Source organism: Crotalus tigris, unplaced genomic scaffold, assembly GCF_016545835.1.
Source record: "Crotalus tigris isolate CLP2741 ecotype Arizona unplaced genomic scaffold, ASM1654583v1 scf7180000024383.4638030, whole genome shotgun sequence".
Taxonomy (NCBI): Eukaryota; Metazoa; Chordata; class Lepidosauria; order Squamata; family Viperidae; genus Crotalus; species Crotalus tigris.
This window is the reverse complement of record NW_024100553.1, coordinates 154,886-169,727: the sequence shown is the minus strand read 5'-3', so window position 1 is coordinate 169,727 and position 14,842 is coordinate 154,886. Positions and strand designations below refer to the sequence as shown.

Here is a 14,842-nt window from a genome sequence, read left to right as displayed (position 1 = left end):
TCTCCTTTGCCTTATTTGCAGCCATCCTTTCTACTCAGTTCCCTCCTTTTTCTTCCGTTTGGCTGCAGAATATAGATGACCTTATTCAAGCCATTAGTCAAAAGTCATCAGCAAATTATTATTTTTTTTGTTATGTCTGAAAGTGAAAAAGCCTTTTAGCCCACATAAATGCGTGCTTAGATTATTGATTTTCTTCTATTCAATATGGATTTTTCATTTCATTAGATGCCATTCTCTAAGTTGCTCTGCATTTGGACACGGTGTTTCACGTAAGGATGTTTTGTTTGTTTGTTTTAGAACTGCTATATTTTTAAACAATTCCGTCTGTAGAATTTTACTAAGAAGTCCTTAGGACCTTCAGACTTAAATGTGCAATCTTTTCTGGACCAAAGACTACCAGGCTCATGACGTATATGAATACCCCCAAATAATATTCCCACCTCAAAATGTGAATGTTGACTCATGTTCAATTTTGCACTTTGGCAGCCAGCTCATTCGAACTCTTCTATGTGGTGTTTTCCCTGCCAGCATTTATACTTTAATCATAGAGTATTTTATTTTCACAGATTGGGGATGAAATCCTGGAGATTAATGGAGAAACCACAAAGAACATGAAGCACGCTCGAGCCATAGAACTAATTAAAAATGGTGGCCGCAAAGTTCGCCTGTTTCTCAAACGTGGAGATGGCTCTGTACCGGAATATGGTGGGTCAAACTATGAAAACATTCCTTATCTTGCTCCGGGCATCACACCATGAATGATCTATCTCCAAGATCTGAAGCGGGGATTCTTCTTTTTCCTTTTCTTTCTTTTTTCTCTTTTTCCACCAATGTCTTACCAACCTTGACAACCATGGTTAATTGCCTCGCTTGTGCTGAATTTTCTCTACACTTTTTCATCCTTTGCTTGCTACTATGGACTTTTGTGGGGGCACAGTGTACAGGCAAGACCATCTTCAGAGCAGTATTTTGGTGATACAAGGGGGCAAAAACATATAGACAAACCAAAACTGTACTATCCTGTCCGACCAAACAAGGAATGTTTATTGAACTGTGCCAAACTGTTTCTCAGCGGATGAATTGTTCTCTCGTCTTCTGATCAATGCAGAGTTGGGAAATTTGTGTTATCCTTCGGAAACTGTTGTCCTTGGCTTTTGTCTGTAATCATAGGCATGAATTCCACGATGGTGTCTGGGCTTTTACTGTCCCCGTACATTTATGTAAATATTTATAAATTTATTTTTAAAAACGTATGCAATACAAGAATATATTCACTTGGATTCCCCTCCCGCCCCTTTCCTTTAGACTGTTTGTTCACAACTGTGTCAGCTATGAACAAATTAATATTGCCATTCTCAATGTTTATTATAAGAGAAGAGATGTTGTTTTATTTGGTTGCTGAGGGATATATCTGCATTAAAAATCCCACTTGTATTTAAGTTCTGTAGTATTGGTTTTGGGTGGCTTAGTACTGTATATAATATTATGATGTCCTATTTATTTGAGATAGTTATTTCAGATATATGCCCTAGATGTAGGGCTTTTCCCAAATATAATTGGTTTCCAACCAGTTATGAGTTATAAGCACACAAATGAACAGGTGTCCTTTATGTTTCCCCATATTTGGGATAATATACCAATAAATTATATTTCTTTTTATTCCCAGTGTGGAACAGTATCAAAGTCCCAACTATTGTACTTTTCTATTTTTGTTTTCTCCCAGAGATGGGAGAAGTGGCAAACAACATGTGGGTGGGATCTTTCAAAGGTTATAATTGTATCCCCACAAATTACCAAAAAGAAAAAAAATTCTTTATTTTTTCACTCCATTATATTAGCACCAGGTTGAACTGGTCTTATAAATGAATCGGTGAATATCTAAATATCAATTCAGTTTGTCTTGAGAAAGATGGACTTTTCTTGTTGATATAGGCCCAATTATATTCCTTGTAAAGCCACATAATCTGAAGAAGGTGGCTTATATTCATTATAATAAGTGTTGTTTTTTTAAGAAGGGGAGATTATATATAAGGTGTCAGCAAGAGTGACCTCATAGGTACTATAAGAATTGAAAAAAACTTAGCAGTCATTTAGGGCAGAGGGGGAGGGAAACTATGGCCCTTTTATGATTTGTAGACTTCAACTCCCAAAATTACTGAGCCTGCATGGCTGATTCAGGAATTCTGGGAGTTGAAGTCCACAAGTCATAAAAGGGCCATAGTTCCCCACCCCTGATTTAGGGCGAAGTTATTTGGCATGCTTTGGGATTGAGAACATTGCCCTTAAAGTTTTTCTGGCATGGCCTCCAGTGCCAGTTTCTTAAAAGAATTCAATTAGTATGCCATACACAAACTTGTCCTTTTTTTTTTTTAAGAACATCCTGAAAACTTCACACAGCCAGGTGATTAGTAGTTTAGCCAACTCACTCTACCATTTTAATCCATGTCATGATTAAAATTCCTGTGTTTGCACTTCTGTTGTACACTTAATTGGCCATGTTTCCGCAGGACTAAAACTGTGTAATGTTCTTTATGTTCTGTCTTTTTCCTATGCTCTTTTGGCTGTAAAGTATTGTACCATATGCTAAACATTGCAAATATAGCCTATCAAAAAAGTGTTTCACATCTTCCAGAATGTCTGTTGCCCTGAGGATGAAAAATTGAACACCAGGGTTTGGGGTTAGGGTAGCTTTTTTTTTGTCCCTTTGTTAGCTTGTTCTCTTTCTTTTTCAGTCTGGACTGCCAGTCGCTTTTGAAATCCCCTAACAAATTCCATTTTCAAGCCAGGGGCTGCACAGTTGCTGTCCTGTGCCTGTAACATTTGGGGGGGGGGGCTGAATTGCTTCAATCCTGTCCATTGCAATCACTAACAAATTGCTTCAAAAAAAAAAAAGAAAAAAAAAGAATGAGGTTCCAGTATTTTTTTCTGACTCAATTGGAACACGCTTCTCTGAGGAGGCTGTATATTTTTGTAATGAGTTTTGTACTTCTCTTCAGTGTCATAGTCTGTAGTGGGTTTTATTTTGGTTGTTGTTGATTGTTAATTGGTTTATCTCTGACATTCTGTTTCACTGTCCCAATTATGTCTCTCTTCTCTCCTTTGCACTCTCCCTCTCCAAACTGATATTTTCGTTGTCTGGGTTGTTTAGTCACCTTTTTTTTCCAATGTTTAAGGACACTGTCTCGCTTTAACAATCATTGTTTCCGCAGCCTTATATTTGGGTGATGCCTAGACAATCCTGATTGGGAAAAAAAAATAAACTTTTCTTTATTCTAATATTTTTTTAAAACAAATGAAGATTTTTTTCCCCCTTACCTCTTTATTATAGGGAATCTAAACATTCTACTTTTTTTCTTTCTCTTTCTCCTACTTTTCTTGATGCCGGGGCTCTTCCTTCCTCAGCGATGATACCTCCTAATCTCGCTGCATGTATGAGAAATGACAAGCTCGGGGAATCTTGCTTCTACCTTATGGGCCATAATCAAACTACGGTTTGTAGCTAAAATCAATACTAGGTGTTTCTGTGCTGTGGCCTAATTCTCTCACCTTGCTTTCCACTTTGCTAAACCTCTGCATATTCGGCAATTCATTCTGAGCATCCTGCAGTTCCATGAATTGTAAGTACCCCGTACCCGTGGTCTTCTGCAAGAGACCACAAGATGCCAAGCTGACTTGGCCTCATTTGAAGATGAAATAGTGGTTCTCCATTTCTGAAGTCTTATGGTGTAAGCGATCCATGGTTTCCTCTCAGAAATCGTCAAAAGCCTGCAGAAAACCTAAGCTAACCACGCCTGTTCAAAAGAGAGCTTGTATAGGAAATTTTATTTCATATTCAGGAGAAAAGACAGAGGAATTTAGGATTCCAAGGAATTTTATGACTTGTTGTTCTCAAACATTTTATTGGGCACATGGTAATTATTTGGCTTAGAATCCAGGAAGCAGTATCACACAAGATATCTGTTTTTTTCCAAAGCAATAAACAATTACAGTACCAACCTCAAAGCAATTGAATTGCCATTTTTAAAGCAATTCATAATCAACTATGATTGCTCTAGCAAAATGATTTGCTGTTTCTGCTTACAGCATCTGTGTTTACTGCAACAGGATAAGTGTAAATATTTTACCCGATATTTCTGCAGATCTAAACAGACTCTGTTGCATTGATAAGATCGGATCATGTCTTTCCATATCCTGCTGCTCTCATTGTGTGTGTTTAAGTTCAATCATTGTGGCAAACCAAAATTGTCCTCAATGCTTGCACGTGTTATATATAAAGAGGGGCTAAGTTGTGTGTTCACTGACAATCTATAGGTCTCATGATGCCCAATGATTCTGGGTGGCTTACAATTAAAAGTATAAAGTACAAAAATAAAAATAATAATGATACCAAAGCAACTTATAACCACCATCACCCCCAATTCCCCCCCAAAAGTATCCAGTAGGGGCTCAACCTCTGTCCCAGATGCTGGAAGAATAGTTAGCCATTCCTGAACATCATCAGAGTGGCAGCTGTCCAGAGCACTGGGGAATCTCATTCCAGAGTTCTGAGAATCAGTACTGAAATAATTAAAAATACATCTGTCTTCAAAGCTTTCACAAGTTACAATACAGCTTCCAGATATAGTTTTCTTTTTTTAAAAAAAAATTAAAACATTTTAAAATTATTTGAATGGCTAGCTTATATCAGGAAATGAAAAGAAAAGGAAGCTATGACGGCGTTCTCTACAAAGGCTTTATGCTAGGCTAACATATTCTGATTTGGACCTGGGAAAAAGTTAATTCTCCCATTCCTAATGCTGTAGAGACCAGAATTTAACTAGAGATTGACATTGCCATGAGAAGCATCCATACTAATGTAGAGCGCTCATCCTTTGTTGTTTTGCTAAAATTAACAAAAGCTTCAGGAAGCATCTTTTTGACTGCTTAACAATTGCTTGTTTTTTTTGTTACTAATGAAGTGTTCAGAATAATGACTGGTATCCAACTCTAAAATCAGGCCACCGTTGCCAAACCTTGTGTTGTTATCTTTTTTTCAGACCCCAGCAGCAACAGGAGCAGCCCAGCCACAGGTTCACAAAAAGTATCGGAAGTGAAAAATATGCAGTACGATAGACAACAACACTTACCATTGGAGCCCAGTTATCCACCAGATCTTCACAAATCACCCCAACATGGAGAGAAGCGGATATGTTTCAAGGACCCCAAAAGCAGCAGAGAGTTCGGCAGACAATCCAATGAGCATCACACATGGAATGGAACTTCTAAAAACAGCAATAGCATCCCAGTCCGAAAAAAGGACAGATCACCGGAAAAAAGGCATGAGCGCCAACCAGAGAGAATGGCCATCAATGGACAAAAACGAAGAACTCCTGAAAAGAGGAGAGAAGGTACAAGGAGTGCCGAAAACACTCTGGAGAGAAGGGACAGGTATGAGAGGAGAAGAGACTTTTCTCCAGAGAAACGAAGAGAACGATCACCGACTCACCGACGGGATAACTCACCCAGCAGAAGAAGACGGTCGCTCGAAAGACTTATGGATCAGAGGAGATCACCAGACAAGAAGAAGGAGAGCTCACCTCCTGAAAGGAGGGCTAAGTCAACAGAGAGGAGGAGAGAGAGGACCCCAGAACGAAGAAGAGAGAGGTCTCCCGATAAACGAAATAGAGATGGCAGAGTCAGTTTTCGGGAGAAGGAAGAAGGCACGCTGAGATACGACACAAATAAAAGTAACAGGCACCCAACAGAACAAAAACGGCGACCTTATAAAGAGTGCAGCACTGACCTCAGTATCTAGTGGCTTTTGTAGCCTTAACAATACTTTTGCGGCCTTTCCAGCATTCAGAGTTCCTAGGAAGGAAGGTAGCAAGCCTCGAAGGAGCTTCTCGCAGCCACCATAAAAAATAAAGTCTAATCATCCACAACCTATTCACACGTTTTGCACATGGTGTGGGCAGCATTAAAGTATATGCATTTCAAATCATATTTGCCAAATGTTCGTCCCAAAAGGGTGATGAAAATTGTGTTCCTTCTTAACACATTGCTGTGAGCATTAGATGCATTGTACTTTTTTGTGACTTAGTTGTCCCTTTTTTAGTTTTATGGTGGGAAGCCAACAGTAGTTAAACATTTAGGATCAATCACACTGTTTTGCTGACTATTTCATTGCAATCATGAATTTATGATTTTCTAAAGAATGGGTTGGAGGAAGAGGGGGGGTTGATCAGTAAAACTTTAAACTACTGCAGAGGGATTTTTTTTCCTTTACAAATAACCAACATAGTTCTCAAACTAAGAGAACTATTTGAAGAGACTACTGCTGGGATGAAGGAGATTTATGCAGATCTACACAGCACACGTTGTTAAGAAATGTATGGTGTGTTCCATTGAACAATAAGTACTTTGGGTCTCCTTTAAAAGGAAGTAACGTGTCCAAGGATCGGTAGTCATCATGCATTGTATCATGTGCAGAATAAACCACCATGTTTTGTTCATAATTGTGACCATTAATGAAATTTCACAAAGGCAGCACCACTGTTGTTCTTGTTCAACCAGTAGAACCACTCAGATGAAATTGGAGCCTGAATAGTATCACTTGTTTGCCTTAAAAGGGAAACTGATGTGAATTTGATTCCTTATTCAAAAAGCATTTTGAGGAACAAATACTTCTTTCATAGGCCGAGTTTAAATGCTTTCAGGTCAGTCTAAGCATTTAAGTACTCTTGTCGCCAAATGGAACTGTTTCTCTGGGCTTCTGTGTTTTTTTTAATTATTATTATTATTTTACCTTTTTTTCCTTTCTGGTGCACCCTTACTTGAGACAAAAGGAAAAAACATTTGCAAAATTGTCAAATAATAAGTTAAAAATTTGGTATGGGGTTCTTGAGAGAAAGCTGTGGTTTGAGCTCTACATCAGACTGTCATGAGGGGAACTAACCTATTCAAGATTCTTTTCTGTTGGGTATTTTCATGCAACAAGTTTATGCGGTAAGTATACTGTAGTACCAATAGCAGAACTAATGGATACTGCCTAGCTGAGCCAAAAAAAATAAAAAAAATGCCGTTACTGTTGGACCACTAAAAGTTTTAAACTGCTGCTTTTTATTTTACAGTGCATTGAGGTGTATGTGTAATACTGTTTCACTGTATTTTTTTGTTCATGTGCCCATGCACAGACACATATACATAAAGAAAATAAGATTACAAGTCTATCACTGTTATTGCCCTGGTACTGTAAAGACAAAGGAAAGACAAAGATGGCTTGTCATTGTGTGTACAGACTTTAAATTGTAATTAACAGAGCCTGTTGAAAACAAACAAAAAGAAACAGTTGCCTTTTTGCTTGTATAAAAGAGACTTTATGACAGAATTTAGCTGTGAGGAATGTGCTACATGTTTATAATTCTGGGGGAAAAAATGGAACAAATTGATTCACGGGGATATATTTTAATGTAAACTGAATCAGGTATGTAAAGCTATTTTAACAGAAGACAATATAAGTAACTTGGAAGCTTTTGTTGATCCGGATATATCATGTCCTTTGGTGGGGTGGAAAATGCCTCCTTGCGGCCTCGGGATACGGTTTCTGTTCTTCAGTTATCATTTCTTACCATGTGGTCTAGTTATAGTGCTGTTTTTTTCTGTGTTGACAAGAAACATACGCGGGCCAATCTTTTTTATAAAACCCTATGCATATATAAATACGGCATTGTTCATAGCTTTATTTGAAAGATTGGGTTTATACATGACGATAGTCTAAGTAGATGTGGACTTTACTCAATATAAGATTCTTTCCTTGGGACAAAATACAATGTATATGATGTAGCTACAACGAAGGAAAGAATCTCTGAATGCTATTTTTATTATCAAATAAAGATTTCCATACAAAGCATCCACGTGATTCCAGTGGTAAAATTAAGGAAGAAATGCCACGTATTTGTCTGGATTTTTCTTGCTCTTTGACGTTACATTTCACAAAGCAACACGAGCTTTGGGTTTCTTGCCAGATGTTTGTACCTCCTGTCGTTTTCTATATGAGAGTCAGAAGAAGAGTCATTCTCCAGGGATTATTAGTATTAATAGAAGAGAATATTTGTAACTCAGGGTTAGGTACATTATTAGTGAATGAAACATCTGCAAGAAAACAACAAAGCTCAGAGAACACCAAGGATCCCATTATCAGTATTGTTTGTGCATTTTCTGGCCAACAACTGAAGAAGGAAGATTCAAATAGGCAAATTGAACACAGAATCTGCCTGCAATCAATTTGGTCCTTTACAGGGCCAGATTAAATGTGAAACATCTCCTGGGTAAAACCGTGAAAAGGCACTGCCAGTTAATGAATTAGTAATATTGAAGTAGGCTGTTGTGATTTCCCAGGACAGCCTTTTCTTTGGTGTGTCATCATCGTCATCATCATCATCATAATAATAATAATAATAATAAAGTTGGACGGGACCTTGGAGGTCATCTAGTCCAGACATGTCAAACACAAGGCCCAGGGGCCGGATGTGGCCCGCGAAGTAGTTTCATGTGGCCCGGCGAAGCCATCCTGGAAACAGTAAGGGAACGGCCCCCACTGCCTTGGCCCTGGCCCAGGCCAGCCGGGAGCCAATGTACAATTTTGCGGTGGCCATCTATGCTGAGGTGCATTCAGTCTTAGCTCCACAATGCCGTCTAGAAACAGCGAGGAACCAGCCCCTGCCACGTCGCCCCCGCCCCCTGGGTGCATGCTGGGGAGCTGTCACCCTTTGTGAGGAATGAAGAAATGGACCATGCCTTGGCGCTTGCCCTGGTCCCATCCCCTTCTTCCAGAGACCCTCAGATCTGTCCCACTCCTGCCCAGGCCCCCACAGGCACCCTTGATGCCAATGATGTAGAGCTGGCCATGCCCACCCAGTAGGCCACACCCACTCCACACCTACCCAGTAGGCTGCACCCACCCTGGCCACACCCACCCGACCCCACAAAGGCAACCGCAATGCTGAAGCGGCCCTCAATGAAATTGAGTTTGACACCCCTGATCTAGTCCAACCCCATGCTCAGGCAGGAAACCCTATACCATTTCAGACAAATGGTTGTCCAGTCTCTTCTTAAAAACTTCCAGTGTTGGAGCATTCACACTGGAAGCTTTTAAGAAGAGACTGGACAGCCATTTGTCTGAAATGGTAAAGGGTTTCCTGCCTGAGCAGAGGGTTGGACTAGATGACCTCCAAGGTATCTTCCAACTTCCTTTCTTTAATTTTATATTTCAATTAGTTTTACGATACAGTGGGTGTCCTTCCATTGAGACCACTGGCATAACTGATTTGGAGCCCAGAAAGACTTTTCAACTGTCTTGAAGCCAAACTAGAATAGAAGTATTAACAATGAAGGGTTGTATAAGTTATTATGAGAAATAGCAGTGAAGCAGCAAAACAATAATTGTTTGATGATTTGCTTATGGATCTGGGAATTAAATCAATAAGAGCATAGGCTGCTAATTTGCAAAGATCATTAAAAGCTGTTCAAACGTAGCCAGAGGTACCTGAGAATTAAAATGATTGATTTTAATTTCACACTGGGGAGAAAGACCAGTTTTGTTCTCAGATGTGATGAACAGTCACAATCCAGAGGGGCATTCAAAGTCACTTTGCCTCCTGTTTCTTAATGCAGCTTTATTTTGCAACCACTTCATTTAAAAATATCAGAGGTCAGAATAAAACAACATTAAATTTAAGAACCACAATTCTTGACCTGATAATCTTGATGTACAAAAGAAGTTTTGTTGGATTGCAGCTGTTCTTTTAGTGCTAACCACTATCAAAATTGTTCTTAATTTCAGCAGCTTAATTATCACATTCTGCCATGCAATAAGAAGATAAAATACCCCTGGACAATATTTATTCTTGGGTACCATTTTCTTTTCATTGATTAAATTTGCAGCCTTGGAATATCCCATTTATCTATAAGGAAACCTATTGAAATGTTTTGACTCAGGTCTAGATGCTTTACATAAATGTTGAGATTATTCATATTCTTTTGCAACGATGCATTAATTCACAGTTAGAATAATTAACCAGTGGAACAACCTGCCTCCAGAAGCAATGAATGCTCCAATACTGAAAGTTTTCAAGAAAAGACTGGACAGCCATTTGTCTGAAATGGTATAGGGTTTCCTGCCTAAGCAGGGGGTTGGACTAGATGACCTCCAAGGTCCCTTCCAACTTTACCATTATTATTATTATTATTATCGATCATCGCACAGTCAGCCAGATGTTCAGACTGGATTTGGCATTTTGTCTACCTATCGAGTCCTTACCCAGGACCTGGGATAGGCAGATGTGGATGTTTGATGGTATTACAGATATCGTCGCAGGATGGAAGCAGTTCCTAATAAGGCCGCCTTTTGCAATTGACTAATAGCGAATTTGTCAATGCCAATGGTGTTCAAGTGGTGCTCCAGTTGTTTTGGGATTGCACCCAAGGAGCCTATGACTATTGGTACTACCCTTGCTTGCTTTTGCCACAGTCTTTCTATTTCTATTTTGTGTATTTTGTTATCTTCTCCAGTTCTTTCTCTTCTATTCTGCTGTCTCCAGGCACTGCCACGTCCACTATCCAGACTTTTTTGTCTTTCTTATCGACAATTGTTAAGTCTGGGGTGTTATGTTGCAGGTGCTTGTCTGTTTGAATTCTGAAGTCCCAGAGCAGTTTAATTTTATCATTTTCTATGACTTTCTCTATTTTATGATCCCACCAGTTTTTGCTTACAGGCAAATGATATTTTTTGCAGATCTTCCAATGCACCATTGTTGCTACTTTGTCATGCCGCTGCTTGTAATCAGTCTGTGCAATCTTCTTGCAACAGCTTACCAAGTGGTCCACTGTTTCTTCAGCTTCTTTGCATAGGCGGCACTTACTGTCTGTTGCTGTCTTCTCAATTTTGACTTTGTATGCATTTGTCCTTAAGGCTTGGTCTTGTGCAGCCAGAATTAGTCCCTCGGTCTCTTTCTTCAATTTTCCTGCTCTTAGCCATTGCCAGGTTTTATTATTATCTGCTTTCCCAGCTATTTTTTTCATGTATTGGCCATGTAGTGCTTTGTCTTCCCATGCCTCTATTCTGTTCTTCATTTGGTCTTTCTTGTAGGCCAGTTTGGTCTCTCCAGTAGTTCAGTAAGCCTTCCTGATATACTAATTTCAGTGCATCTTCATCATTGTTCTTCAGATATTCTTCCAAAGCCATTTTTTCTTCTTCAACCATCTGATGTACTTGTAGCATTCCACGCCCACCTATTTGCCTTGGTAGATAAAGTCTATCAATGTCACTGCGTGGATGAAGGGCATGATTCATTGTCATTATTTTTCTGGTCTGCCTATCCATTGCTTTTAGTTCTGCTTGAGTCCAGTCCACTATTCCAGCTGTGTACCTAATGACTGGGATTGCCCAGGTGTTGATTGCCTTTATGGTATTTCCTCCATTGAGTTTGGATTTTAAGATCTTCTTCACTCTCTTGATGTATTCACCTCTAATCTTTTTCTTGACTTCAGTGTGCTTGATGTTGTCAGCTTGAAGGATACCCAAGTATTTGTAGTAATCTTCCTCATCCAGACTCTTAATGTTATTTCGTGGGGCATCTTGATTCCTTCAGTTTTCACTATTTTTCCTTGTTTGATAGTAAGTGTGGCACATTTGTCAAAGTCAAACTCCTATAACAATATCTTGGCTATATATACGGACAGTGTTGAGCAGCGATTCTATTTCAGATGATGTTTTTCCATACAGCTTCAGATCATCCATATAAAGGAGGTGGGATAGTCTGGCAGATGTTTTTGATGTTTGATAGCCATGTCCTGAGTTATTCAGTATTGTTGACAGAGGAAACAGTGCAATAACAAATAGTAATGGTGATAATGAATCTCCTTGAAATATTCCTCTCTTGATATTAACCTCTCCCAGCTTCTCACCATTGATCTGCAACTGTGTCTTCCATTGTGCCATCGATCTTTGCACAAATTTTCTGATGTTTCTACTGACTCCTGTTATTTCTAGGCACTTTATTATCCAATCATGTGGCAGAGAGTCAAATGCCTTTTTGTAGTCAATCCATGCCACATTCAGGTTGGTCTTCCTTCTCTTGCAGTTTTCCAAGATCATTTTGGTCTATTAGGAGTTGATCTTTTGTTCCTCTGCGATTGGGGCGGTTTCCTTTCTGCTCAGGTGGAAAGAGATTGTTTTCAACTAGATGCTGTTGTACTGCATCAGCTATCACACCAGTTAGTAATTTGAAAGTTGTTGGTAAGCAGGTAATTGGCCTGTAGTTACCTGGTGTTGCCCCTTTTGCTGGATTTTTCATTATTAGGTAGGTTTTCCAGTTGTTAGCCACTTTTCAATTTCTCCTCCTTGTAGTATATTGTTGAATTGCTTGGCAATGAGTGTGTGTATAACAGTTAGATGTTTCAACCAAAACCCATGCAGTTCATCTTCACCTGGTGCTGACCAATTTTTGATTTTCTTTGCTCTTTTTTCTACATTTTTGTTGTTATTACTAGTTCTTTCATTTCAACTTCTGTTTTATTTGCATCCACCTCTTTTAACCAAGCCGCATCCTTGTTGTATTTCTTTGGGTTATCCCATATCTGCTTCCAGAACTGCACTGTTTCTTCCTTGTCAGGTACTGACTGATTCCTTGCAGTTTCTCCATTGATGGATTGGTAGAAACGTTTCTGATTGGATTGAAATTGGAGGTTCTGCCTATAGTTTGCAATTCGAGCTTCATATCTACTGATTTTCCTGGCTATAGCTGTTATTTGTTGCTTTATTATTTCCAGTGCTTCCTTGATCTTCCTTGTTTCTAAGTGGTATTTCTTGATTAGGTATTCTTTGGTCTTCTTGTTCTTCAGCTTCTTTTCTTTCATCTGTTCTAGCTTGCTTGCATGTGATCTTAACTTGCTGATCTTATTTTCTAGTCTAACCTTCCATTTTTCTGGTGCACTGTTTGTTTGTTTTTCTTTTTTGTTGATTTTACATCCCAGGTATTCTGTTATAACTGCAGCTGTGCTGTACATTAATTGGTTTGTTTCTTGCAGTGAATTGGTGCTTATACTTGCTATTGCAGTATTTGCATCTTTTAATGCTTGTGCTAGCTGTTTCTTTGGAACAAGCTTCAATGCAGGCAGCCTTATTCTGTTGTTTTTGTGCTGTTCTAGATGCTCAATTATTCTTTGTTTCAATTCTTTTATTTCTTTAGTTAGAGGGTTTTGTTCTTCCTGAGGAAGAGGTGCCTGGTTTCCAAATGAGAACAGTTGTATATCTCTACTGGATTCTTTCACTGCCAACTCCCCTGGGTTTGCCTCTACATTCTGAACTATCTTGTAAGGCTTTGATTTCTTTGCCTGGGTAAACCTTTGCAGTTCGTCTAATTCTGTTTCTGTAAATACTTTATTTCGTGTTATAAATCGGCGTTGATCTGCTAGTCTCTGTTCTGTTATTTCTGATTCTGGATGTTGTTCTTTCCAGAATTGGTGCATTCGTTTTAGATATCCTCTTCTTGTTGGACTTGATCTGTAGTAACAGATCATTATTTCTTTGTTTTCCATCACTGTGTATCTGCGACGGGTAAACACCTTTTCTTCCAGTAGTTCTGCAGCTGCTGGCCCTGGTTGCTCAGCCAACAGTCCTGAGTCCTGTAACCCATTTTTCACCAGATATCCAGGAACTCCAATATCTAGTGCGGACCTTGTTAACCCGGGCGACGTCCGAGCCGGTATGGCATTCTGAAATTTACGTCTCACCATATTTTTTATGGGAGAGACACTCTTGGTCTGACTCCTCTGATGAGACCTGTCCAGTATGGTTGAACCTCTAGCATAGCTCTCATCTTCCTCAGAGTACACAAGCCCCACAACCACGTCAAGGTAGTGCCTCACTGGGGGATTATTATTATTATTATTATTATTATTATTATTATTATTATTATTATTATTACTTGCCATTACAGCAAGCCAACGAAGGCTCAAAGCACAGCAAAACACAAAAGGAGGAAGGAGGAAGTCAAACTGAACACAAGGCATGTGTAATTGAAGGAGGATAATCACTAGCGTCTAGCACAGGGTCCCCAACCCCATGCCAACAACCGGGTGGCAACAAACAAGCAAAGCCCCATCCGTGGGATGTAGACAGCACACAAAACCACACCCACTCCGGTCCACAGAAAAACCTCTTTCCACATAACCAGTCCCTGGTGCCCAAAAGGTTGGGGACCTCTGGTCTAACAAATTTGGAGATGGAAAAATTGCATCCAGTTAATTAAATCCAAATTGCATCCAAATTAAATCTAATACAGGTAGTCCTCAACTAACAACAGTTTGTTTAGTGATCATTCAAAGTTACAATGGCACTGAAAAATGTTACTTGTGTCCATTTTTCACAATTAACAACCTCTGCAGCATCTCAATGATCATGTGATCAGAATTCAGAGGCTTGGCAACTGGTTCATACTTATGACAGTTGCTGTGTCCCCAGGGCCACGTGATCACCTTTTGCAGTCTTCTGACAAGCAAAGTCAGTGGGGAAGCCCGATTTGTTTAACAACTGAACTACTAACTTATCAACTGCAGTGGTTCACTTAACAACTGTGGCAAGAAAGGTCATAAAACGGAGCAAAATTCACTTAACAAATGCCTCACTTAGCAACAAAATTTTGAGTTCAGTTATGGTCGTAAGTCGAGGACTAACTGTAAGGGCACATGTTAAGATCTCATTTCAATAGCAGTTTATATGAGAAAGAATTAGCTATGTATTTGAGTTACTTTTTTTAAAAAAAAAAACTCATTTTTGCTAAATCCAGAAAATATAAATACAGTG

General features: G+C 39.2%; 1 protein-coding gene across 31 annotated transcripts in view; it reads left to right on the top strand.

Moving 5' to 3' along the window:
- MAGI1 (membrane associated guanylate kinase, WW and PDZ domain containing 1) overlaps window positions 1-7,888 on the top strand; it is a 510,767-nt gene extending 502,879 nt beyond the window's left edge. For 20 of the 31 annotated variants that reach the window (XM_039328720.1, XM_039328711.1, XM_039328715.1 and 17 more), the window contains 2 exons: window positions 567-705; window positions 5,037-7,888. In XM_039328720.1, coding sequence (XP_039184654.1) covers window positions 567-705; window positions 5,037-5,794 — 897 coding nt within the window. In that variant the 3' untranslated portion in view covers window positions 5,795-7,888. Of the gene's footprint in view, window positions 1-566; window positions 3,279-3,402; window positions 3,492-5,036 lie in introns of those variants that run through there. The other 11 variants (XM_039328724.1, XM_039328736.1, XM_039328726.1 and 8 more) reach the window with 3 other exon arrangements.
- The last annotated feature ends 6,954 nt before the right edge of the window (window positions 7,889-14,842 follow it).